Source organism: Rhineura floridana, chromosome 1 (assembly GCF_030035675.1).
Source record: "Rhineura floridana isolate rRhiFlo1 chromosome 1, rRhiFlo1.hap2, whole genome shotgun sequence".
NCBI classification, from domain to species: Eukaryota; Metazoa; Chordata; class Lepidosauria; order Squamata; family Rhineuridae; genus Rhineura; species Rhineura floridana.
The window spans coordinates 62,909,173-62,935,028 of record NC_084480.1 but is presented as its reverse complement, the minus strand read 5'-3'; the positions used below and the strand labels follow the sequence as shown (position 1 = coordinate 62,935,028).

The window sequence follows — 25,856 nt, the reverse complement described above, 5'->3', positions numbered from 1 at the left end:
CATGCAAATGATCAGAGCTGCTTTTCCCCTCCTTCCGCTCTCCTCTCCATTCTTCTTCCCCTCCCCTCTTATTTCTTCCTCCTCTCCTGCCCAATCCAGCCCTCCCTGCCTCCCGCCCTGGTCAGTTTTGCACAGGAGGAAATCCCACTGAACTCAATAAACATGCAAATGATCAAACCTGTCCTTCTCCTCCCCTCTCCCTCCTGCCTGCTCCCATCCCAGTCCTCCCCTCTGCGTCTTCCCTCCTCCCCTCCTCCTCCCCTCCCCCTCCCCTCCCCATCCTCTGTGGCCAGTTTCACCTATCCTAAGTATGATCGCAGGGGAGTAAATCCCATTGAACCCAGTCAGCATGCAAATGATCGATCCATTCTCAGCAAACTTGGACAGGATCTCATTTCTTACCTCCCGGATTAAAAAGCAGGGAAATTCACTAGTAGGCAAAAAGCCTTCCGGTTTAAGAATGTACCTATAGCCCACAGCTATTTCTATCAAACTTTAAAAAACAGGGAAATTTGGCAGCTATAGTGAATGCACCAGGGGAGCAGGGGACCTGACCTCCTCTCTGAGATATTGGACTGCCCTACAAATTGGTCAAACACCTGCAATCAGCCCAATGAATAGAAAGAAGACATGTGCTGTGCTGATCTTGTTTTAGCAGGGAGGAAGCAACATTATTAAGACAGTTGATATAGTTCAGATGGTCACTTTGAATACATCTGATTTCCTTTGCAATTTTAGTGAAGTTTCCTATAGGAAACCATTTTCTTTTGTTTCTATTTCTGTGAATATGTGAAGTACAGCAACACTTCGCAAAATTTACACTAAAAAAACTCCAAACTTAATTGTGGAATAATGGCACTGACTTCTGCAGAATAGTCTTCAGTGGACCTCAGGAGCGTCTCAGTTTGCACAAGATAAAACAATGGGAGGTGAAATATATTCTAGCAATATGCTAGGTGTCCTCTATGTTTTTAATTGACCGTGAACACCTTGCCTTAAATGAAGTGGTTTAAACATAGCAGGCTAAAAACATGCATCCTCTTTTTTCCAACAGCTAGAGTCATTGCTGAAGTAGCAACATACTGTAATCAATCTGATTTTACATCAAACTGCAGTTTCAGATTCAACTGTTAATGCACCCAAAATAGAAATAGAACATAGCCTCCAATTTGATACACAAAAGGCTGTCTTCACCATCATATGACATTGACCAATAAAAAGGCTTTGAAATTAATAAAAATAAATTTGACACAGATTTCTAGGATGAATAATGAGGGAAATAAAATTTTCTAGTTTAGATTCTCTGTAGAAACATTAGTAACACAGGAAAGAAGCAAAGTAAGAAGAACACCAAGAAACATACAAAAATATAATTCTCTATCTTTGGAGATCGCCACTCACCATATGCTCAGAGGCACATGTTACCAGATTCTTCCAAGCTACACAGGAAGTGGATTGGACTGTGAAAGACTAACCCAAATTGTGTTTGCATTTTGACCAGTTTGTAGGGCAGTCCAATATCTCAGAGAGGAGGTCAGGTCTCCTGCTCCCCTGGTGCATTCACTATAGCTGCCCAATTTCCCTGCTTTTTAAAGTTTGATAGAAATAGCTGTGGGCTATAGGTACATTCTTAAACCGCAAGGTTTTTTGCCTACTAGTGAATAAACATAATAGTCTTGATTAAAATTTAAATTACAGGAAAGTCTACAAGGAAGGATTGCAAACATTTTATAATCTTAATAGTGTTTATAGTCTTAAACCACAATCCAGCCCTTATATATGGGTGCAAGGTAATACAGGTACATGTTGTCCCCACATACTGGCCCATATGTCAGATCAGTGCATAAAGCATATTACAACAGTGTGGTGTCCTCAAAGCCCATTCTGGGCCTCCAGTACTTCTTGGACTAGGAGGGATCAAGCAGACGTGCTTTCATCATTACACATTCAACTCTCAGGGCCCTAAGTCTGCATTCTAATCATCTCCTTGCTTCCAGCCTTGGCCCAGTAAACACAAGAGGCCTGTAGGGGTTTCCAGCCATGTCCCATCCACAAAGCATGACACACATCCTGCTGCTTATGTCAGACCACCACAGGTTCACTGAAAACAAGTTGTTTCATTGAAATTCCATTTTCTCATTAATTTTGTTAACTATGTGTTTGGTGACTTAAAGTATACAATTTATGTTGGCTGGATTGTGTTTGATGATGGATACCATGTTGCAATATAGTCACTGTCAAAAGAAATACTTTGCAAAACTGGGTATCATTGTCTTTCATTTTTATGATTTTCAGATGAACTTCATGCTTTCAAAACTATTGCCAGACTAATCTAGTGTAAATTTTGAAAACTGCAATGTTAAAACCATATTTTAATATGAGATTCCATCTCAAGCTCACAGAGCAATTTAAAATTAAGAACATTAAATTATGTTATGTAAATTGGTTTGATAAAAACTGCCTTAGTAACTACAGAGGGAGGAAAACTGGTTTGTCATTGTTTTGGTATCATCTGCAGAAAAAGCTTAATATGTGATGGAGAGCCCTAACTTTGCTGACTCTTAAGAGCTCTAACTTTGCTCACTCTAAGTGGGGTGATGAAAACATTCCACATGTGTAAAAATGTAGGCTTTTCTATCTGCAGAAACTGCAGGATAGCTGAGAAGCATAATTCAGAAAGTTTAACTGAATAGAATACCTGAAGTTAGTTCATACTGATGCACTATTGATGTGTTCCTAGTTGTTTTCTCACTGCCAGAGAGGCAACCTGGTTTTTAAGCAAAACAGCAGTTTGCTTTTTCAGAAACTGCTGTGCCAAGAATAATAAGCAAAGTTCCAGCTTCATGTATACTTCACCTCTGCATATGTAGATGTTTTCTTTGGAACCTGGCCATAGTTTAAGCAGCTAGAATAAAGAGATAACCTTGACTTTGTTGGTGTTTAAAATGATTGCTTAAAATAGTTGAATCATTTGATATTTGGTTACCTCTTAAGCACTTACTCGTTCCAATCTAGAAAGTGACAATATCTTGTGATTTATGTAGTTGTTATGAAACGATAATGCTCCTGTGGATGGTCCAGTCATTTAGGGGGGAAAGCAGATATTTTTGGCCAGATATCAGCTAGGATTAGCTATAAAAGCCTGCTTTTTGGAATCTAGAAAGAATAGAGGGAAATACTACAATGCCCAAAGCCATATAATGAATAAATGTATAAAGAAAATATGAGATGAGTTTAAGAAAGAGTTAGCACCAGAGATCTTCTCAATAACATAAGTAACCAAATCAATTTAGTAGGAAAGTTAGATAATTTTCAGGTTTGGAGAAATGCAGGATTAGACTCATGACAAATAGGCATGGGTTAATACATATAAACAAGCAGAAGAGAAAAAGCAATGTGAGCCACCCCTTTTTCAATACATACAGATTAGAACATATTTGAATGCAGTGCAACATGCCATGTAATAATTAGAGGACAAACCAAATTTGAAAAATTAGCGTAGAAGAATGAGACAAAAATGTTTGCAAAAATTTATAGAATACCATTGAATCAGCAAGATCAGTGGGAAAAAAGGCTTTATTCATTATAAACCAAAATGGAATTAAGATTTGCAACAGGCAATACCAGATGATGTATGGATATTTTAAGTTAGTAGAGGTTCACCCTTGTTTGTGACTACCAGTTCTAGGGAGAGCTGTATCAAGATGGCTACTCAGTGGCACTGGATGCCTTGGAAGTCCATATGGATTGAGAAAACTGTAGGTGGTAGATGGTGGCATTGTGGAAGGGGAAAGGGGATTTCCCCCCATCTTCGGTGGGTATGTTTTAAAGTGAATTTGGGACTAACCAAGAAATATTTTGAATTGTTGTCCCATTAGACCCTGTGATGTGTTGACTGAACCAAGTGTGCAAGAAAAAGTCAAATTTATATATTCAGCTCAGTATTGTATATATTAATAATGCCAGAGTCTTTTGTGCTAGAACATGGGAAAATATCTATAAGGATGATTTGATCAGGAAAATCTGGGAACAGTTGAGAATAATAAAGCTAATGGCATTACTGAAAGAAAAGGAAAGAGACACTGAGAGCGCAATCCTATTTCTACTTAGAAGTAAGCCCTATTGAATTAAGTGGGACTTTCTCCCAAGTAATTTGGGTTAGAATTGCAGCCTGAAACGATGAATTAGTGGAGTTTAATAACCCCTTAAAAGGAGGATTTGGGGACTTTAGGAAGGATAGATGATTGTATAGAATAGTGATTGTGGCAGGAGTAGTATAAATTAAGTAGCTAATAAATACCCAGGATGTAGTCTGGAAGTATTTAAGGAACCTGCTGGTGAATGGCAGGTAATAATAATATTTAAGCATATTTATTCATAAGTCATCTTATTTGATCATATGTATATTTATGTATATGTATGGTATCATATTTCAGCTATGTTATATGTTTTAAAAAAATCCTATGATTGTGCATACATACACATACATTCAAAAATAAATCTATTTTAGCATAGAATGCATATTCTCTTTAAGCAGTAGCTCTTCAGATAAATCTGTATGTAGCTGCTGTGACCTTTACATCAGTCTTGTATGATCTTACCTATATTTTTAATATTTAATCATATTTCTATGCCACTTACATTGAAAGAAATCTCAAAAGTAGTTTACAGAAGTAAAAATACATACTAAAATAATTTAAAACTGAAAAACCAAATCACAGAGAATAGGGCAGAAGGTTATAGCGCTACTAGTCTGTGAAAGCCTGAGCAAATAGACTAACTAAAAAATGGAAGAACCCAACAGTCTGTGCCTCCCAAATAACAAAGGGGGCATTCCAGAGGGTAGATGCCACCATGGAGAAGGCCTGCTTTCATACAGCTACCAGATAGCACTCAGCAGGTCACAGCAGTATTGGCAAGGCCTCCTCTAATCATCTTAGTCATCTACCGGGCTTATGTAGGGGAAGACAGTCCTTTAGGTAGCCTAGTCCTGAGTTGTTCAGGGTGGTTTAATTTTTAAAACTGGCAATAAGCATTAATTTCTTAAACTTTGGAAAATGCTGAATATGCTATGGTTTACTGTGTTAAACATCAGGCTCTGTCAACTTGCTGATAACTTTTACTGCTTGTATTTTTAATCTCTCTGTCTGTAGATAGCCAATTTGAATCCAAAAGACAACTCATATACACTGAAAGGATACGTTTATAAGGAAGTTCAGAAAGACTGGCCTGGGTACAATGAAATAGATAAACAGTCACTGGAATTAATACTTTCTCGGTGAGTTCGGTTTCTTTTTTTGTAGTATGTTGGCTAAAAAGAAAATCCATTTACTCGTAAGAAAAAATATATGCTAGAGCATCTTCAACTTGATTTTCCTTGTAACCTGGAATGTGGGTGATCTTTACAGAAAACTAAATTCATCTCAGAATGCCACCAGCACCAGTCACTTGGAATCTCCTCTGAGTTCTCTTAAAGATGCTGCATCTGCTTCTCCTTCTCAGGTATTTTATTTGTCACTCTTTATATTCTGTATCATCCAATAAGACAACACATGACACATGCTAATGCATGTGTGGAAACTTCAGTTGACTAGTGGGAAAGGCCACATCTCAGTGGTAGAGCACAAGCTTTGCTTGCAAAAGGTCCTAGGTTCAGTCCTGGCAGCTACTTGTCTGTCCTGAATTGCCACTGTAGACAATACTGAACGAGGTGGTTGAGTGTTCCGACTCAGTAAAAAGCAACTTCCTATCTTTTAATGCGAGATATATCTATATAATGGGAAAGCCTCCTTTTAAGATAGAATTACTTCAGCTTGAATTCTGTGATGACTGGACCTCATTCATAGTCCTAATTGTCCCCAAAGTCCCTGTATTTTAGATTCTATCCTGAAAAAAGTTGAAAATGATTTTTCATAATCTTTCATATGATCATAAAATCCAGGAGGACCCCAAAATACAGCCCCACTCTTTCAGAGGGAGTGTGATCCCATTAGAGGAGGCCGCATACCACTCAGCCAGTCAGGAGAACCACTCACTAGCACCAACTCAGTCTTGTCTGGATTAAGCTTCAGTTTACTGGCCCTCATCCAGTCCATTATTGTGAACAGACACTGGTTCAACACATCCACTGTCTCACCTGCAGAAAATGAAAAGGAGAAACAGAGCTGCATACTATCAACATACTGATGGCAACACACTCAAACATTTCATATAGCCTCACTTAATGGTTTTGTGTAGATGTTAAATAGCATAGGAGACAATCATTTCTCACTGCTGTGAGGAATACTGCTGTGAGGAACTTAGGATATAATTTACTAAAGCAAGAGATTGGCTGTGATTGAAAGCTCCTTCCTGACCTATATGCAGAGCTCAAGGATTCAACCCACCATCTTTAGCATCTAGGGGATCCTTTGTATGCACATTGGCATTGTGGAGAATGAGGCAATTTAGCTCTGTTGAGATCCAGCCCATCCACAAATATTGACTCCTTACCTTGGGCTAATAACCTCTTCTTGGTAGTTGTAGCATTGTAGTTAGCCTTAGTAAAAACTTTTGTGTGTTAATTTTAAGACACAAAGCATTACCCCTTTTTTTATTTGAATTATTTCTTACAACCAAAAGGGTATGACAAATGACATAATCGCAGTACTGCTTAATATAAGTTCAACTTACTCATGCCACGTGAGTTTATGAGGAGTTTTCATCATACCTTTCCCTCTATTTCCAAGACATGTCTTCCATGCTTACACAAAAGTATCCAGAACTGATCCACACATACCCAGTGGGGTGATCAATGGGCACAGAATGCTTTCTAACATTAGAAAGCAAAAAAAAAAAAAAGGAAAACTAAGGGAGAGAAATGGAAATGTAGTGGCTGAACCTGAATAGAAGCTCTTGGTTCCACAACGTTTTGCTGTGGGGCCTCACTTGCTCTTCTAATGTATACTAATGTTGCATTCATAAAGTGGCTGAAAATTCTCATATCAGCTGTTTCAGAAGGAATAGAATTGTGCATCTGGAGCGGTTCTAATCCACTTTAAGGCAAAAGGATTACTTTTTGTGGTTGGTTTTGGGTCTCCTAGTTTCTGTCTCTTCTGTGCAGTCACTCTGAATTCAAATCTAATTTAAATCTGTGTAGAGCTGTGCTTAGTGCTTGTGGTAAGAGTTCCTGCATTGTATTGAAACAGTCCATGTAGTTATTGATATGAGTCAGACATTGGGCACAACCCACTTGACTACTCAAGCACACATGCACCTGGCACCTGTCTTTCCAGTTTGGCAGCTTCATGCCACCAGAGTATCTTTTAAACTTCCCAGTTTCAAAATATGGTTTATAATTTCCCTAGGAAACTGCTGATTTGGCAAAATAACATATAGCCTGGGTGTGTGTGCACATGCTCTTGGGCACATAGTTAGCCTCTGTTTTCAAAATGCTCCACAATTAGGTGAGAGTAATTTTAGACATTTTTGAAATTGTCCTTTCATCCCATGTGAACAAGTAGGGATTGATGAACACATCAATTGATGTCTGAAAATGCAGCAAGACATTTTTCAAGTGTTTGGTTCTAGCACGGTGGTGGCCATAATTTGCTGCTTTGCTTCAGGCAGCAAAATGTTTGGGACTATGACTGCATAGGGAGGTTAGGACTGGCAACCTGTGTTTAGTGGTTTCTTACCTTGGGCTGATAACCTCTTGATAGTCATAGCATTGTAGTTTAATATAGCACCAAATATAGTATTAAGGGAGCAACATTTTCATTTAACTTCTACTATGTGCATTGCACAGGCATCTAAATTATCACAATGTGAATTATTTGGTTCTCTTAAGAAGGAATTCCACATCCAGTAAAGAATTCCCATGGCACTGTAAATTTGAAATACACTTTGGGTTGCATCCAATGTTGTACAAGCAGAAGGTAAGCTGGCGTAATGGATCTTTCCTTTTCCCTCATCCACTCAGCAGCCTCCTGTCTTCCCAAAGAGCCTCTCCAGAGACTTGGAGGGGGGTACCTCCTAAACATTGGTCTGAAGAATGTTGTGCTCTGCTGGTGCAAGATTCTTCTGCCCAATTTTGAGAGATTCCGCTCTTCCACTGCAACCCCTGATGACACAATCCACAATGTTTGGTAGGTTCCTCTGACTCTAGAGAAGCTTTGATTGGGTATGGGGGGGAGGGAAAAATCCATTATGGGAGCTCCTGTCCGCTCGCACAACACTGGATATAACTCCTTTTCTTCTAAAGCTTGAAATAGTGCGTCTTATTCTTGTATGATAGCTATCAAATGACTATTGCTAACCGTCACGTCTTAATTATTTGAAAAATATCAGTCATATATGTATGCTTCAATTTATTGCAGAAACGGTTTTTGGATTCTGATTTTATTGATCCTTTAATGAATAAAAAACCAAGGATATCTCATCTCACCAATAGAGTTCCACCAACGCTTAATGGTCACTTGACTAGTTCTGGTGAAAAGAACGCTGAAGCTTCTCAACCACCTCCTACCCCTGCAGTTGCTGCAACACCAGCCGCTCCACCACTTCCTCCAACTTGCCTTCCTGTTTCAAATCCTCCTCGGACTGTAAATTCTAACTCCAATTCCCCGAGCACTCCTGAAGGCCGGGGAACTCAAGACTTGCCTGTTGACACTTTGAGTCAGAATGGCAGCATTTATGAGGACCAGCATCAGAAGTATACTTCTAGGACTCCACTGGAAATCCCAGCACCTGTTGAAGATCTGTCAGTGTGCCCTAAGTCTACAGACGAGAAACATTCAGCATTGCACAAGAAATCCAAGAAGAAGTCAAAGAAGAAGGAGAAGGACCAAATCAGAGGCCATAGCACTGGGAATGGTGCAGAGGAGAGAGACTGTGAAAGCAAAGAAATTGTCAAACTGAAGAACTCCAGTCTGAAATTGTGTGAAGGTATTGTCATTGTTTCTCACTTTGAAAGGCCAAGGCAGCTATACCAGATTGTTACATTAGCATTGGAGCATGGGATCTATTTGCCCATGGTAGGGTCTCAGTAATATCTGCATAAAGGCTAATGCAAGAGATAAATGGCTTATGTGGTTACTTCCCATGCCAACCCCTCTGGTCTCACTTGTCTCCAGGATGCAGGCATTCTTGTTACCAGTACAGGATGGGGCCAGCCCACGTGCAAGTGGCTCCCATGCTGCAAATGTAATATAAGAATCTATCCTGTCCCTTTCTGTTTGCTTGAATTTGAGAGCTGGTACCAAAAACAAAATTTGAAACTACATGAATAATAGCCGTATATGAACAACATAAGTAATTTGCATTGGAAACATTTCTCGGGTCAACTGAGCTATATATTTGTAAGCTTTTTCTTGTAAGGTTTGTTTTTATCTTAGCTAGCAAAAACAATTTCAGACTTGGAGAGAAGTAATTGCTGCCAAAAGAGGTAAGAATGTATTATGACCATATTTTATTCTAACCTGCCCTAACATGCCACAGACTTCCTTTGTGTTGATTTATTCGGAATTTTTTCTTAGTGGGAATGGCATAGGAATAATACTAATATAATTGACAATAACTAAATCCAGCATGCAGTAGTCTACAAATTTTGGCTAACTTTGTTTCCTAGCCCAAAATGTTGTGACTGCTGGTACACTCTCTCCTCCGAGAGCTTTGAAGAGGGTCTAGGGGGTTGTTCTTGAAATCACACTACATAGAGATGTCCCAGCCAGCAACAAGCTGAAGAAGAGGGCCAGGGCTTGCTTTGGCCAGCTGATAAACCCCTCCACTTGGTATAGGCTGGTGCTATACATAAAGTGACTACAGTGCACAAGTTTGTTACATTGACTTGTATGGGATATGACGCTGCTGGGACCACACTTGTAGTGTGTGTGATCCTTGCCTTATAACTTTCCAGACAGCCAGAATTGACTGTTAAGTATCATTGGTGGCAGTAACATAGATGACTGAGTGGTTGGTGCATGCTATTGAAATACGTAGGTGTTTTGTTAATAAATAGCTAAAAATAATTTTGCATTCCATTCATTTAATTCCTCAGCTGTTAGATTTGACAGCGTCTCAAGATACAAAATTTAAATACAGATTTCTAGGCTTCTGTTAATTGTAATGGCTACTGATCAGTAGCTCTGAAGTTGTTAAGCTGAAGGTTGGCCACATGTATGTTGTCTTTCCTGTTTTAGGAAGGATATAAAGATGCTATGGCTGGAAAACCCCAGACAGGGAAAATGTAGCTCCTATTAAAAATAAAGTTGTTCAGTATCAATAAGGACAATTATCACTTTTTCAAATATAGCAGCGACGTAACTTGGAAATTATTTTTCTAAAGGAACTAAGACACACTTCCTAGAGCCACATTTAGTTGCGACCTATTTTAAAACTTGTGTGGAGTTAACTAAAAAGTTGATTACAGCTTTGAGCAAATCCTTGCTTAAGTATACTGCTGACTGAATACAAGAGATTTCCAGTTCAGTCAAGCTCATGGCATAGTTGTCCTAGTTAGGGCTTGGGACAATTATCCTTACTTAGTTGCACAGGTTAATATCACAGATTCCTTGTCTTTATCAAACTGTTAAAGAAGTCCAGTTTAAGAGAGGAAATACTTTTTTTTTAATTAAATGTTTGGAATACACAATTTCCCCCCCAATGTATCTATAATTTCCAAGTTACGTCGCTGCTATATTTGATTGTGTGTATTTGGCAACATTGCAAGGAATATATATACCCCTCACATGTAAGTGCAAGTGCCTTCTGTTCAGGCAAGAGATTCTTAGGTCCAAGCAATTATTTTTAACGCTGGCATTCTGAGGACAAATGGATTCATCCCAATAATTGTAGGTTGTCGTATTTTATGGATTCCCTTTTTTCTTACTCTCTGGTAGATTCCTTTATTATCTTTGCACATTGATAACTTTGTGTGAAGGGGAAGGATTAGCAGAAAGAAAAGCACTTGGCATTCTGCTCCATTGTCGCTTATTTCAGTCTGTTGAAAGCTGGATGTTGATGTAAAACTCCCATCTCCTATTGTCTGCCGACATCTGCCACAAAAATTCTTGAATTGCTGTGCAGATGCCGCAACTTGTCTTGAAATAATAGAAGGCTGACCTTGGGTTAATCTAGTCTGCTTGACCTAGTCTGCTTTTATTGTATACAGACCAAAGTTGCTTTTGCATTTTAAGTTCCTGCCATTGGCTGTTCAGAATTTGTCATGCAACTACTATTATAAACATTCAATAGTGTGGTTTGCTCTTAATTGTCTCTTAAAACTAATCCATAGAAAGGAACACTTTATGTAGGCACTTGAAAGTCAAATCAAAGATTGGTTTGGGAACAATCACTTATCAAAGTGTAAAAACTTGTATTTCTTTATAGGTGTTAAAGAGACTTGTACTGCCTCCACAGATCCTTTGTCAACAAGTGAACTACCAGACTACTTTGTGTAAGTAGGATAATGCTGGAGAAAGGGGGTAGGGCATCAGGAAGCAAATCATGAAATACTCCCTCACAGTGAAAAACTACTTGAACTCAGAAAGTTACCAAGTTAAAAATGGAAAAGCTGCCTGAAAATGTTGCTCTGTTGTGTAAGTTTTCAAGTAAACTTACATTATTACAGCCCCATCATGTCTTTCCCGCGGTTCCCCACGCTGAAGAGAAAAGCTAGTTAGTTTACATGCCATCTCAAAGACCGCTTGAGAATAAAGTACATGTTTATTTCACCTCTGGCCTTTTCATAAGAATAAAGAAGTCAAAAGTATCTTATGTTCTTTTGGATAGCTAGTCTGCTGTTTTGACTCCTAGTATAGAGATTCTGCCATCCCTCTTTCCAAAAAATGTCATCTGTAACAGGAGTAACTCACCCTTAGATTAAATAGTAGAAAGAATCCAAAATGTTCTCAGGGATTTGCAGTCAGTGATTCTCAGAAACCTGAATAGAGAAAACCTCAGATGCAAATAGCAAGAGTGATGATAGGGATCTTGTGAAGCAGTTTGAGCCATCTCCTCTACAGTTAGTTCCCTTCTATGTATATATCGTGGGTTTAATATCAGCTGTCACAGTGACTAGAGCAAAGGTTCAACTTTATAGCATTTGTATGCTGCTTTCTCTTCATCTGGAGAAACTTACAAAACATGGACACATACACAGACATTTAAAAACAATAATAGAGAACAATGTAAAACAACTGCTTGATAGGAACGGCTTGCCCAGTGGGGCAGAGCCACAGCAGAAACCTCCTGACAGCGGCATCACTGCCACTTACTGGAAGGGGAGGCAGAGACAAGATCAGGGCTGTGCAGACACACTACACAGTGCAGTAACCTTATCACCACTTTGTCCTTCCTGGTAAACAACAGCGATGCCATTGCCCAGAGGCTACTGCTGTGGCTCCGCACCAATAGGTGAGTCATTCCTGCTCCTGGACAACTTTGCAATTTGATAGGCATCTTGGCTTTTCACTTTTAGGCTTTTTTGTGCTGCAGGCATATGCAGCTGTTTAAAATGATTGGCTACTCAAAAAAGATTTTAATTATTGTTTTTATATTGCTGTACATCACCCTGATGTTTTGCAAAAGGGCAGCATATAAATACTTTTATAAATAAATAAATTCACATCATAGATTTACGTAATAGGTTTCCATAGTTTTGCATTGAAAAGCACCTCATATTTTTAGCAAAGTCTGACTTAATTATGAATCTGTTTGCATTGTTTTGATATGTTTGGCACCCATTCATTCCCCCGGCAGGGGCTGCTTCTGAACACCATTTTTCTTCTTTACTCTTCTGCTATTTAGCTTGGCTGTGGCAATCCATGTGATTTTTATTGACAACATAATGATATGTCTTGCAATTTTGTGGCACGGGTGCAAACAAAATCATCTGGGTCACCCTTTCAGCTTTCAGTTCAATTTAAAGCCAGCTAAACAGTAGGCTACTTTATCAAATCTTGCAATTGAGGGATATAAAGTCCCCAACGGATTGGTATTGGGAGTTGTGCTTTTTAACTTGTTTTGAAGTGATCTAGAATTAATGGTGAGTGGTGAGGTGATAAAGTTTGTTGATGGTACTAAATAGTTAAGGGTGGTTAAAACAAAGGGATTGCAAAGAACTTGAAAAGGCCCTCTCCAAACTGAGTGAATGGGTGGTAAAATGGCAAATGCAATTCAGTGTAAACAAACGTAAAGTGATGCATGTCAGGGCAAAAAATCTTAATTTCATATATATATGTTCATGGAGTCAGAACTGGCAGTGATAGACCAGGAACAAGACCTTGAGGTCATAGTGGATAGCTCGATGAATACGTCGACTCAGTATGCAGCAGTTGTGAAAAAGGCAAATTCCATGCTTGGGATCATTAGGAAAAGTGTTGAAAATAAAACTGCTGATATCATAATGCTGTTATATAAATCTATGGTGCAGCTGCATTTGGAATGTGGTGTACAGTTCTGGTTGCCTCACCTCAAAAATGATACTGCAGAATTGGAAAAGGTTCAGAAAAGGGCAACCAAAATGATCAAGGGGATGAAGCAACTCCCCTATGAGGAAAGGTTGTAGCATTTGGTCCTGTTTACAGGCTTCCCATAGGCATCTTGTTGGCCACTGTGAGAACAGGATGCTGGACTAGATCTGCCATTGGTCTGATCCAGCAGGTTCTTCTTATGTTCTTCTCTTCTTAATCTGACTTAAATGGCAGTGAGAGCAAAAGAATGAAAAAGAATAAGACAGAGAAGATGTAGCAGTCAAGGAAAAAAATGAGCGCCAAACATCAAACCAAATTGAATATATGACAAGATGGACATTTCTGTGGCATAGCAAGCTAGCCCTCTTTTTAAAAGATTATTCCAACACAAAGTAAACAAGGACTTGGTTGTGATCACTGCACATTGTGAAAAGGACAAAACTGTTCATGCAAAAAATACTGTTCTTTGTACTTTTCTCTGCCCCTCTCCCCAGAATGTATCTGCACTTCAAAAACATAGTTGATTTGCTAAAAGTTCCAATAGATGTTAAGGAGTGGGTGTACTACTTAGAAGAGATGTGGGGCAGCAATAATCCTTGTCTAATCAACTAAACTTATTTATTTAATTAACGCCTCTTCATCTGAAAACGCTCCCAAAGTTGCTCAAAAGACCAGTGATAAGGCAGACCCTGCCCTCAAGCTTAAACTCTATACGATGTGACACAAAAGCAAAAGAGATTAGGAGGAAGGAAGAAAAAATCAAAGCCAGGCACTAGTTCTTAGTGACAAAGTCCTTCTAATGGCTGGCTGAGAGAGAAACAATTCAAGGAGAGAAGTCAAAAGTGGCTGGTCTTCTGCTTCTGTCTCTCCCTCTCCGGCAACCTAATGGAATAGCTGCTGTCAGGTGACAGTTGAGGAAGCAGAAACACCTGACGGAGCCAGCTTCTCAGTAGTGCCACAGTGCCCAATGGTGTGATGCTCCAGCCTGCTTGAGATAAATATTTCTACAACTGGAACTTGCCACTGTGCATATAGAGAATCTCCTCTTGTAATATGTCCTACCTGCTGCAGGTACAAATTTAGCTATGTATAGACAACTAATAATTAGTAGGAAAACTTGTTAATACTGTTGTAGAAATCCTGTTGAAAAGTAACTATTTTCAAATATCTGGCTACTGATTTTCGGTTTGCCCTGTTTGGAATTGTTTCTTCAAAAAGAGAAACTAATTGAAACTTTTTGTGAGCAACTCAATACGCCTTTCCAAAACCTGTCTGTGCAAGAGAGCTAGAAGAAAATCTCTTTTCCAACAACATCCAAAAAATCCACAATCTGTACTGGGGATTTAAATACATGCAGTAAACCTAATAATCAACCCTTGGGGTAAAAAAGACCACTCTGGAATTTTGCATTTTGTGAATCAGAATGCTGACACAACCTTACCCAGTGGTTTGCTCCCACAAGATGCAGTAATGGCCACCAGCTTGGATGGCTTTAAAAGAAGATTAGACAAATTCATGGAGGACAGGGCTATCAATGGCTACTAGCCGTGATGGCTGTGCTCTGCCACCCTAGTCAGAGGCAGCATGCTTCTGAAAACCAGTTGCCGGAAGCCTCAGGAGGGGAGAGTGTTCTTGCACTCGGGTCCTGCTTGCGGGCTTCCCCCAGGCACCTGGTTGGCCACTGTGAGAACAGGATGCTGGACTAGATGGGCCCCTGGCCTGATCCAGCAGGCTCTTCTTATGTTCTAGTTCATTGTGGTGCTGTACAACACAACAGTGAGAGGGCAATGACTTTAATCATGTTTGTGTGACCCTTGTCCCTGGAATCATGCTGCTGGCACATGTCTATAGCATATCAACTGGAACTGCCACAAACCCATTTTGTTCTATTTGGGCAGTGCACACTCCTTCTGTTGTGTAGAAAAAGCTGAGATGATGGTGTCTTGCACTTCACCATAAACTCATCTGAGGGTATGGCTCGCAGTTGCTGTCCCCAAAAACACTGTTAGCAGCAGCAATGCAGAGGACAGCTAAAAGGGTTCAAAGACCAGGGGAAGAATGTTTTTATCTAATCCTGTCAGTGTTAGTTTAGTTGAATTTTCCTTTTGTTGCCATTATTTCTGTTAAATGCACTTGGATTTAGTTACAATATGCTTTTGGGACTAGGGGACTATTCCAAAGGCTTCATTACTTGGGGAAAAATTGGGTTTGAGGAAGTATTGGAAGGAAGGAAGAGGCATGGTGGTGTTCTGGGAAGCAATTTCAGGTAGAAGGGGCAGCAAAGGGTGAAGTCATTTCAGGCAGCAGAAGACCTTCAGATAGCCGAGGATGATGGAGTTGGGTGAGTAAAAGGCCCCAAGAAGGGATGTGTCAAGATATTAGAACAGAAAGGTGGAGGGTGTAAGGCCATGGAAGGTTGTGAAGGTAAGGATGAGAATCTTGTGCAGAATCTAGGATCCGATGAGAAGCCAGTTTTGGGATTTAAGGAGGGTTGTTGGAGCAACAAAAAAGGTGAACAATTTTATCAGCACAGTGTTGGATAAAGTGAGGGGTCTAAGGTGAGACTGGAAGACCAGAAAGGAGGCAGTCTATAGTATTTTCCTAATTGTCCTAACCCAGCAGAGAGGGATACCAGGGGAGCAAGTATGTTGACTGCATAAAATGCCTTTCCAGTAAAACATCCTCCATGAGGAGCTGTTTATCTTTCTCCTGACACAATTGTAGCTGATAAGAAACTGTAACTGTTTCTTAAGCCTTAGCCATTTGGGCTTTTTATTCACGTCTTTAGTCTAACGTAGTCATGAGAATTCTGCATTCTAAGAAATATAAATTATAATCAAGTATTCACAGAAGAATTTAAAAAATCAAACATTTGGTTTTAATATTCTTGGATCCTGCATAAAATTCTCTGGCATGTTATTTTTACAATAATTTTATTCAAATTTTCATAAAACATAGAAAACAAAATCATAAAACATTCAAAGACAAAAAACAAAACAAAACAAAAATGATTAAACAAAAAAAAATAAAATGTTGACTTCCCATTTGTCACATATCAAATCAGTTGTAGGTCTACAATATATAACAATCCTGTCTCTTAAATCATATTATAAAATCACTTTCCTCCAGTAGTTATCTTAATTAATCATCAAATCTCATAAACATTACTTTATTCTTTCCACAAAAAGTCAAAGAGAGGTTTCAATTCTTTAAGAAATATATCTATCAATTTTTCTCCAAATAAACATGTCAATTAATCCATCTCGTTAATAATTATAATAATCTTATTGTCATAACCATAGTCCAAATAAACATTTCGATTAATCCATCTCATCAGAATCTGTTAGGTCCAATAATTTCAATAGCCATTATTCCATTATCCCTATTAGTTCCATCTTCCATCTTCAATAGTCCTGTTAAGTCCAGTAATTTCAGTGTCCAATCTTCCATTATCAGTATTCCATAATAATCTTGCTGTTGTAGCCATAGTCATATAATAAGAGTCTGATGGGAATTTCCTCTATCCCAAATATTTTCTTGCCATCCATTCTGAATAAGTTGCTGAAATACTGTTGTAAAGTCATATCTGTGTTCTTCTTTTTTACAAAATGCACTGGCTCATCTCTTAAGAGTTTTTCCATTGTCACATGGCTGCAGTTAATTCCATAGATTTTCTCTATATCAAGCTCCATCACATCATTCCAGTCCAGAAGATTATCCAAGCCATTGATAACTTTATCTCTAATATCTTCATTAATTTCTTCAGAGATAACGTTAAATTCCAAACAGTAGATTTTATTTCTAAAATCCATAAACTCCAGATCTTTTTCCAATTCCACATTTGTTCCAATCTCCAGGGCTTGTATCTTCCCTTTATTTTTTCTTTTCTCATCTCTGATCTCATTCTCCTCTCTCACAGGATCCCCTATTTCTTTAAACTCCTGCGTCATTTTGCTCAGTTCAATTTTCAGCTCCTTACTACCCTGTCGCAGGGTTTGTTTCGTTATCTCAATCTCATCCATTATTTTCTGAAACATAGTTACTTCCAGATTCTCAGCCACTTTCTTGATTGCCATTTTTAAAACCACGAAAACAAAGCAAAACAAAAATAAAGAAAAACCACTTCTTATTTCAGCAACAATTGGGTTAATATTCCAGGCTTGATGACATCACAGTATAAACAGAGCAACCTGCCTTATCTCTCTATGTTCAAGAATGCAAAACAAATTTAGTTCCCAGCATCAAAACAGTTAGTGGCGTCGTGAAGAAGCAGATTCGTCAAAATAAAATAGACCAAAAAGAGAATAGTCCCAGACAATATAATATTCCTTGGAATAGAAATCAGGAATAGAAATCCCTCTTCTGTGTATATCTTTAGAATGCACTTCCAGGACAGCTTTTTGCGACAGAAACAGAGATAAGCTGTTAATTTCGATAACAGAGAAGAGTTATAGCTCACCCAGAAGCTGTCCAAAGCCGATCAATCTGACAAATCTCCTTTTGCTGCAACAATTTAAACCAAGTAAAAAAAATAATAGAAAGAAGGGTGCTTGCCTGTTAGTCCGTTCTCTCTTTAAAGAAAAGATAAACGTATCGCTTAAGCAGATAGAGCTTGTTCGAAAGTCCGTCCGGCATTGTTGGCTGGACCTTATCTCATAAATTAATGAAATCCAGTCCTCCCAACAAAAACAGGCTTTTGAGGTTGATCTCTACGTTTCTCCCTGCCCGGGAGAAATTTCATCAGTCAAAAAAAAAATGTTCTGACTGATTTATATCTGAATAAGCTTCTTTTGAGGCGGGAGCCCGTCCCAAAAGCAGGCACAAGCGAAGTCACCCTTCCCGGAAGTCAATTCTCTGGCATGTTAGATGTATAGAGTGGGTGTCTTATGAACATTTATTTAAACAATATGACAGATAACATGGAGATTGCAGAAAGGTGAATTCTGACTAATTGATAATGGTAACATGGTTAAATCACTACGATGGGGAGGATTAAGGAACTTATATCTCTTGATATGGTTTTGAAGGAGAAGTGAATTACTGTAAGCTTTAAAAAATTAAGATACCATGAATTTAAAATCCTGTTTTTCTTAATATCTTTTAAAAAGAAAATATATAGTAATTGTCTCATATGAGCAACGGCAAAGTTACAAGGATGACTTCAACGCAGAATATGATGAATACAGAACTTTGCATGCAAGGGTGGAGAATGTTACTAGGAAGTTTATGAAACTAGACGCACAGCGTAAACTGCTTTCTCCAGGATCTAAAGAATATCAGGTAAAACTTACTTTCCACCTTCCTCTGAGGCTGACACAGCCTTGGCTTTATGCAGGTCTACCTCATGATTTGCATTAGTATTGCTGGGTGCACGTTAAGTTCTATCAACTATCATCTAAACTTTTGACTCTACCATGTGTGCACCATATCCCTCCTTGGTGGACTTATAGGGAAGAACTCTTAGTAATTATTAATTGGTGGTAATAATAATAATAATGCCTGCCCTGCAGACTTGGCAAAAGCTGATTCTATTCTTGTAAACTCTGTTAGATCTCCATCTTGGGAAGGAAGGAATGGATCCTTACTTTCCTTGTTGAAGCTTAAACTAGTATTGTAGGACGATTATTATACATGAATTGATCTTTCTTGTGATTTCCAGTATTCTCAGGCAATATGTAGAAAACCGAGCTACAGTGTTTATTCCTATCCCCTGATTTCAGTTATAATTAGGGAAATAGGTTCTTCAGTCTTGCACCTTCAGATTACTTTAAGATGAATGAGAAATAATACTTACTACTATTTCCTAGACCAATGATTAGTAACTGCAAAGGATTGTGCAGGAGAGAGATGACATTCATGATGTGGTAGGATCAACAAGATATGTGTATAAACTTGGTACTTTTGTCCTACCTTCTCATTGTGGAGTTCTGCTTAGTACAAAAATAGACGGGGAAGAGACTTCTTAAAGCATCTAGTCAAAATGCTTGCTGTTGTTGAAAGACAGTGCCCACATTCAGATGAACATATCTTGGCTTAATAAGCTGAGAGATGAACAAGCCCTTTGCTCATGCTGCAAACAAATGTGAACAAACCAGAAAGCCTCTAATTAACCTTAGTTCCTGATTCATCCAAACTGGGATATTGTGGTTACCAGCTTCAGAACAAGCCAGGATGTTAAACAATTGTTTCACGTTGGTTTTAAAATCTTGTTCATATCTCAGCCTATTATACATGGTCTTAACTGGCTCAGTGACTCTTTGTTGGTGACAGTTTTGTGCTCCATCACTGTGTGATTATTTCTCTCTGCTATTTACCACCACAGAAAAAGACAGAAACAAGGGCGATACCAAATACCAATCTTCCCAGTTCTTGGGAGGAGAATGGGAGCTTTTGGTAGAATGAAAAAAAATCAAAATTTGTAACCTGGGTGTTCTTACTGTACTTAGGTGTGGTACACTATCTCAGTGAATCCTCAAGGTAATTGTTAATAACTAGCTGTACTTGGTGAGCATCAATTTATCCTTGTTTTATCTCTCAAATTGTAGATCCTTCATGAGGAAGTTTTACAAGAATATCGGAAGATCAAACAGGTTCGTATAATTTATATTATGTGCCATGTACAGTAAGGCCCCGCTTTGCAGTGCTCTGCTTTGCAGCGTTCCACTGCTACAGCGGTTGTCAATTGCAGAAAGGCCCCACTCCTACAGCTCTTGTTCCACTTTTACGACGTTTATCAGGCGCCATTTTAGACAATGTTAGTCAATGCGTTCTGCTTTACGGTGGATTTCGCTTTACGGCAGCGGTCCAGAACAGAACCTGCTGTATGAGTGGGGCCCTACTGAATGTATAAAACTGTGTGCCATGCTGGCTTAGTAGAATTATAGAGCTTAGTTAGCATCATAAAGGCCTAATCCCTGTACTCAGATCAGCTTCACTGTTTAAATTCCTAGTGCTTCTAAATTTCCAGTGAAAAAGATTAAATAACATATTTAGGCAACATGTTTTATGATGTGTGTATTTAAATATTGGGACCATGTTGAATCATTGCCTCTTGCCCTACCTCTTGGATTCTCATTGCATTAAGTTTGTTTTTCAGTCTGGACAAACTCTTCTATTTGTCTGTTTTTAATATGTCAGTTGCAAATAATTTTGCTTGGCTTCTGTGTGAATTAGCCTTGAGAATCTTCATAAGTATGAGTGGACTACATCTTGTTGTCCTGCTTTCTAGTGCATTCCATTTTCAGAACAATTTCTGACAAGTTGACAACTCTCCACAGGTTCTCTTGCCAGCTGAATTTTCTAGCCATAGTAGCAGCCAAGGCTTGGTATCGATCCCAAATATTCAGAATTATAAATGGGTTGAAAACAATGAGAATTTTATAAATGTGACGTTGAGGCTCTAATTGACCATATGTCTCTCCATATGTGCTCTCCCTTGTTTGCTGCTTAAAACTGAAGGAGTAATTCCTCATGTTCTGCTGAGCATCTGTATACCTTGCATGTACATCACTTTTCTAAGCCTTGGCACATTACTTAGGAACACTTGTAGGGCTGGGGCAGGACTGGAAAGGGATGTGGCAGTCACTTGGGCCTGGGAAGAAACAGATTGTGTTGAGCTAACTGTACCTCCAAGGTTTGGAGGGGAAAAGAAGGGAAACGGGTTTCGGCAAGCTTACCAGAGAAAAGCACGGACTGGAAGTGGCACTAGCTGGCTCCACTGGCTAAGGCTGAGAGAGCCAGAGGAGGGTGACATAAACCCCCATCTGCTTTCCTGAGGCATGGCTAGCTAGCCCTGTAGTGAGTCAGTGGGTGTCCGTGGGAGTGATCAGGTGATTGAGAAAAGGCGAGAGTGCCAAACGGAATATTAATAAAATGTGAGCAGTCCAGATGTAGCCATGTCTCAATCCCCCTAAGGTAAACGAAGCTTCAGCTTGAAGCATGTAACTGTGTTCCCATGGGGTTTTTTCCCAGTGGGATTTAGAAGTATCTAGCATTCCCTGTATTGCACCTCATGCTTCCAGAATTTTACATAATTCTTAAAAATTCTGGGCCAATTCATGTTTATTCGAAACATAAGAGTGACCACGAGGACCCAGCATTGTAGAGGAGGTAATATGTAACCTGGTTCATCCATGGCAGCAGAAGCAGTGACTGTGTCTAATTCACATGAGCACAGTGACCTGTTTTTTTCCCCAGTTCTGGGAAGCTGTGGCTGTATTTGTGGATACAGGTCAGACACTGCATTCACTATGTCCCTAGAAGCACTTTGTGTCCACATTAATCACTTTATAAACATCTCAACTGGTCCCATAATGAAACAAAATGACATTTGTCCTTTCTGCTGTAGCATGATGCACAGCTATCTTCCACTGTAACTCAAAAGCCCTTTTAGTATTGGAACAGTGCACAAAACTTTGGCTATTTTTTCTTAAGTAGCATTATTGACATGTGCCTTTTAAACTGTGTGTGTGTCAAGAGCTCTAACTTTCTCAACATGGTAACTACCTCTTAATTATACATAAAAGCAGCTGTCCTGATCCATTAGAAAAAAATGGAAATCTGCAGTTCAGCAATACTTTTATCACAACCAACTAAAATGTTATAAAATAATGAGAAAGCTTTCACATTCCCCAGAACTCTTCATCAGGCTAGATGTTACAGACAGCAGAGAATAAGTTGGGAAAATAATTTAAAAAATGGCTTAATGTTGTAGCTGCAAGGTCTGCATAAAGATTCAGTTGCAAGATGGAGATAGCAGATTTCACTGGATTTGTCTATGCTAGGTGCAGCAAGTCTCAAGTTACACCTAAGATTCTTGGAGAAAGAAGCACCCTCATTAAAAAAAAATACAGTAGTTACCAGATTTGCCTCTAGCCTTAAACAAAACACATGACTTCATTGTTAGGCAGAGAGTAGAATACAGGAAATTATGCAGTGTAATTATGCAAGTTTTGTCAATTATGTACTTATTTATGGAAATATCTAGGTATGGGTTGTAAAACATGCAAAGTAAAAAAGAGTAACTTTAAAAAAATCAGATCTGAAATCAAAGGTTTTCTCTATGAAATATGATTATATAGATCCTTCTCAATCTGACTTCTGCTCCATTTTTGTGACTGAAACTTCCTTGATAGCCCTGGTTGATCTGAGAACACGACAGGGGAAATGTGTGAATTGGCATGTTTCAGAAGATGATGTTGGCGGCGATGTATGTGTGTGTGCATGTCTCATTTTGGAATTGCCATTTGTTTCCTTTGATTTTGCTTCATTTGTGCTTGTATTTGATTTCTTGTTAATACTGTTTCATGAATTTTATACTGTCAGCTTCAGGTGGAAAGATGGCATATAAATTTCCTAAAAATATATATTTATTATAACCTTACTTTATTTTTGTTTGCTGTTGCAGTCTAGTCCTAACTACCATGAAGAAAAGTTCAGATGTGAATATCTTCACAACAAGTTGGCTCACATTAAAAGACTTATAGGTGAATATGACCAACGGCACGCAGAGTCATGGCACTAGGACTCTGGACCAGAAGATGTGAATAAACTAAAGATTATTTATTTAAAATTCCATGCGACTTGCTCTAAGGTTTTAAAAAAGTGAAATCTCTCTAATGTGGAAGTTTCAGCATTAGCAGACTGAGTTGCTATTTTTGTTGATGGTGAGGATGTTGCTTCCCTGCATAGTTGAAGCTGCTTTTTTCTGGTCCCTTTTTCCTTAACATTTACTTGTTTATCCATGGAAATCATTTTACCATTGGATACTGGGGGTCCAGTTTCTCTACTTCTGAAGTTGTGCACATTTTAAAAAATATATAAATTGTAGCAGAAGCAGCAGCTTTTGAATAAATACAACCCTGTTTTTCTGACTTTTTCTTGTTAATGAAAAACAATTTGCCTTAAATGGTAGAAAGTTTAAAAATTTGCACAAAATAAAACAAAAAATTAAACATTGTTTGGGAAGGGTTAAGAATGTGTGTGTGTGGGTGGGGGGGGTACACACACCTATCTGTCAATAACAGTAACTTATTTCTGTGATTTCATCCCCCACTGCAATGGTTGCCTTACATTGTTTGCTTGTATATCTGAATTGTACTCATCTCTCCATAAACACACTTCTTCCCAATGCATTAAAATAGGAACTAATCTGTGGCCTTGTGTGTGTGTGTGTGCGTGTGTGTGTGCGCGCGTGTGTGCGTGTACGCACACGGATGAGAGAGAGAGAGGTTGTGTGCATCCACATTTTCTGGGGGGGGGAGGAATCTGCTATATAGGCCAAATGTTCAGGTTGACAACTGACAAGTGTTAATGCAGGTTTTTTTCCCTATAAAACTGTTGCATTTGTACTGGAAGACAAATATTTCCACTTCAACAATTTGTCAGCTTTCATATCCAAGAAAAACTGATACTTTACAAAAATAATTATATAGTGTTGGGACAAAATTATAAAATTAACATGTAGGTGATCTATTTATATACTGCTATAAAAGTATTTTTGAAGAGAATATGCAATGAAGCTATTGCCTACATGAAATATATATTTAAAGATTTTTCCTGGGTGTTAGGAATATAACAAAGATGTATTTAACTATAAAATACTGTGATCATCAGACAGCACAAACTTTCATTTCATGCAGTTAATTGGTTTAATTTAAGTTAAACCATCACTTTATCATGTGGGAACATAAGTTATTTGGTCACAAAATTGACTTATATTTGTCTTTTCTTTTTGTCTTAATATATTTCTTTCAAAGTGCTGCCAATTGAAAAGGGAAGCATTATGTTTACAAGTCTGATTTTATTTTATTTTTTGGAATGTTTGCCAACATTTTGGTAGTATCTTTAATAAACTTGTCTCCAGCATCAATTAAGGTGTTGTGTATTACTGTACAACAGAGTATGTACATTTCCTAGAAATACCATAAATGTTACATGTAAATAACTGAGAAGCAAGGCTCAAATTTTAAGACTATAGCTCTGGTACATTTTTCACCGGAGACCATGTAACATGAGATAAATCTCTTTTATAGTTTATTATTTTAGCCATGAACTGGAAGGCTTCACAGCATTTCAGCAAAGCAAAAGTCATTTTAGCATGACTTTCTATACTACTAATCTATAATGGAGTAAATGCAAACTGTCCTGTTTTGACCTTCAGTCCTAATAGAAGCTATAGATTCTTTTCAAAACAACAAGACATTGCCTATAAAATACCCATGATCCCAAGAAAGCAGAATATGAAGTCAATATCTCCTTTTTTTTCTTTGGTGTATCTGCTTGCTTGCTTGCTTGCTTGCTTGCTTGCTTGCTTGCTTGCTTGCTTGCTTGCTTGCTTGCTTGCTTGCTTGCTTGCTTGCTTGCTTGCTTGCTTGCTTGCTTGCTTGCTTGCTTGCTTGCTTTATTTATTTATTTATTTATACATACCTCGCCCTTCCTTCCAGCAGGAGCCCAGGGCGGCAAACAGAAACACTAAAAACACTTTAAAACATCATAAAAAGACCTTAAAATACATTTAAAAGCTTTAAAACAATGGATTGATATACAGCTGAACTATACTACATCACTTGATGTTTGCTTTTTTAAATGTAACTTGCATAGTGGACCCTCATGAACATCAAGTCTGTAATTTCTCTGCTACATATTAGAGTTAACTTTTTTCTTTGTGACTAGTTGCCATTTGTCATTTCATTACTTACAAGTCTCATTCTGCTACAAGTCGATAGACATCAGCCTGAGGGCAGGCAAGGAAACTTTCACCATTACCTTGCTTTAGGTGGCCTTGGACAAATCACTGTCTGTCTCATTTCTTAGTTGTAAAATGGGAATGAAGGTTACTTAGCTCAAAGTGTTGCACAGCTAATCGAGAGAGAGATCACAAAGCACCAATGCTACTTCCGCAGGGCATGAAGAATAAAACAGGAATTAGTATGCAAAAAAAATCACCTGTGGGCTGGTGGATTGTGACAGTTTAAAAAGTCACCATGGTCTACTGAACTGTGCAGTTTGGTGTAATTTATAAGGAAAGGAAAGTATTGGGTTTAGGTAGATAATGTCTTCTCAGTTCATTATTTTAAAGTAATAGTAACAACAGCAACTTTGTTCTAGTCTTTGAAGCCACCTTGGAATTAATACTGTTCATTGGTGTGTTGCTGTATAATTTTATCTTCCAGCTCAATTAGACATGACAAGCTTCAAATTTACTTTGGAGGCTAATAAGAAAAATTGCTGTGTGAAAGTATGACTTGCTAAACAGGGTTCTGCTCCTGTGTTTTGACTTGTCCAAGCTGTTTATCAGTTGTGTCAAGCAAACTATTCCAAGAATTCCCCAAAAGTTAAATTGCATCCGTGGAGCAGATGAACTTTAGGTGATATGCCACCATTGACCTGTCTGCATTAGTTTGT

The 25,856-nt window shown here is 38.5% G+C and overlaps 1 protein-coding gene across 1 annotated transcript in view; it reads left to right on the top strand.

The window, feature by feature from the left end:
- Positions 1 to 24,321, top strand: part of ELL2 (elongation factor for RNA polymerase II 2) — a 58,605-nt gene extending 34,284 nt beyond the window's left edge. The window contains exons 6-12 of the mRNA XM_061622661.1: positions 5,154 to 5,278; positions 5,409 to 5,502; positions 8,358 to 8,925; positions 11,368 to 11,434; positions 18,560 to 18,731; positions 19,997 to 20,041; positions 22,858 to 24,321. Of these exons, the coding sequence (XP_061478645.1) occupies positions 5,154 to 5,278; positions 5,409 to 5,502; positions 8,358 to 8,925; positions 11,368 to 11,434; positions 18,560 to 18,731; positions 19,997 to 20,041; positions 22,858 to 22,974 (1,188 nt within the window). The 3' untranslated portion in view covers positions 22,975 to 24,321. The remainder of the gene's footprint in view (positions 1 to 5,153; positions 5,279 to 5,408; positions 5,503 to 8,357; positions 8,926 to 11,367; positions 11,435 to 18,559; positions 18,732 to 19,996; positions 20,042 to 22,857) is intronic.
- The last annotated feature ends 1,535 nt before the right edge of the window (positions 24,322 to 25,856 follow it).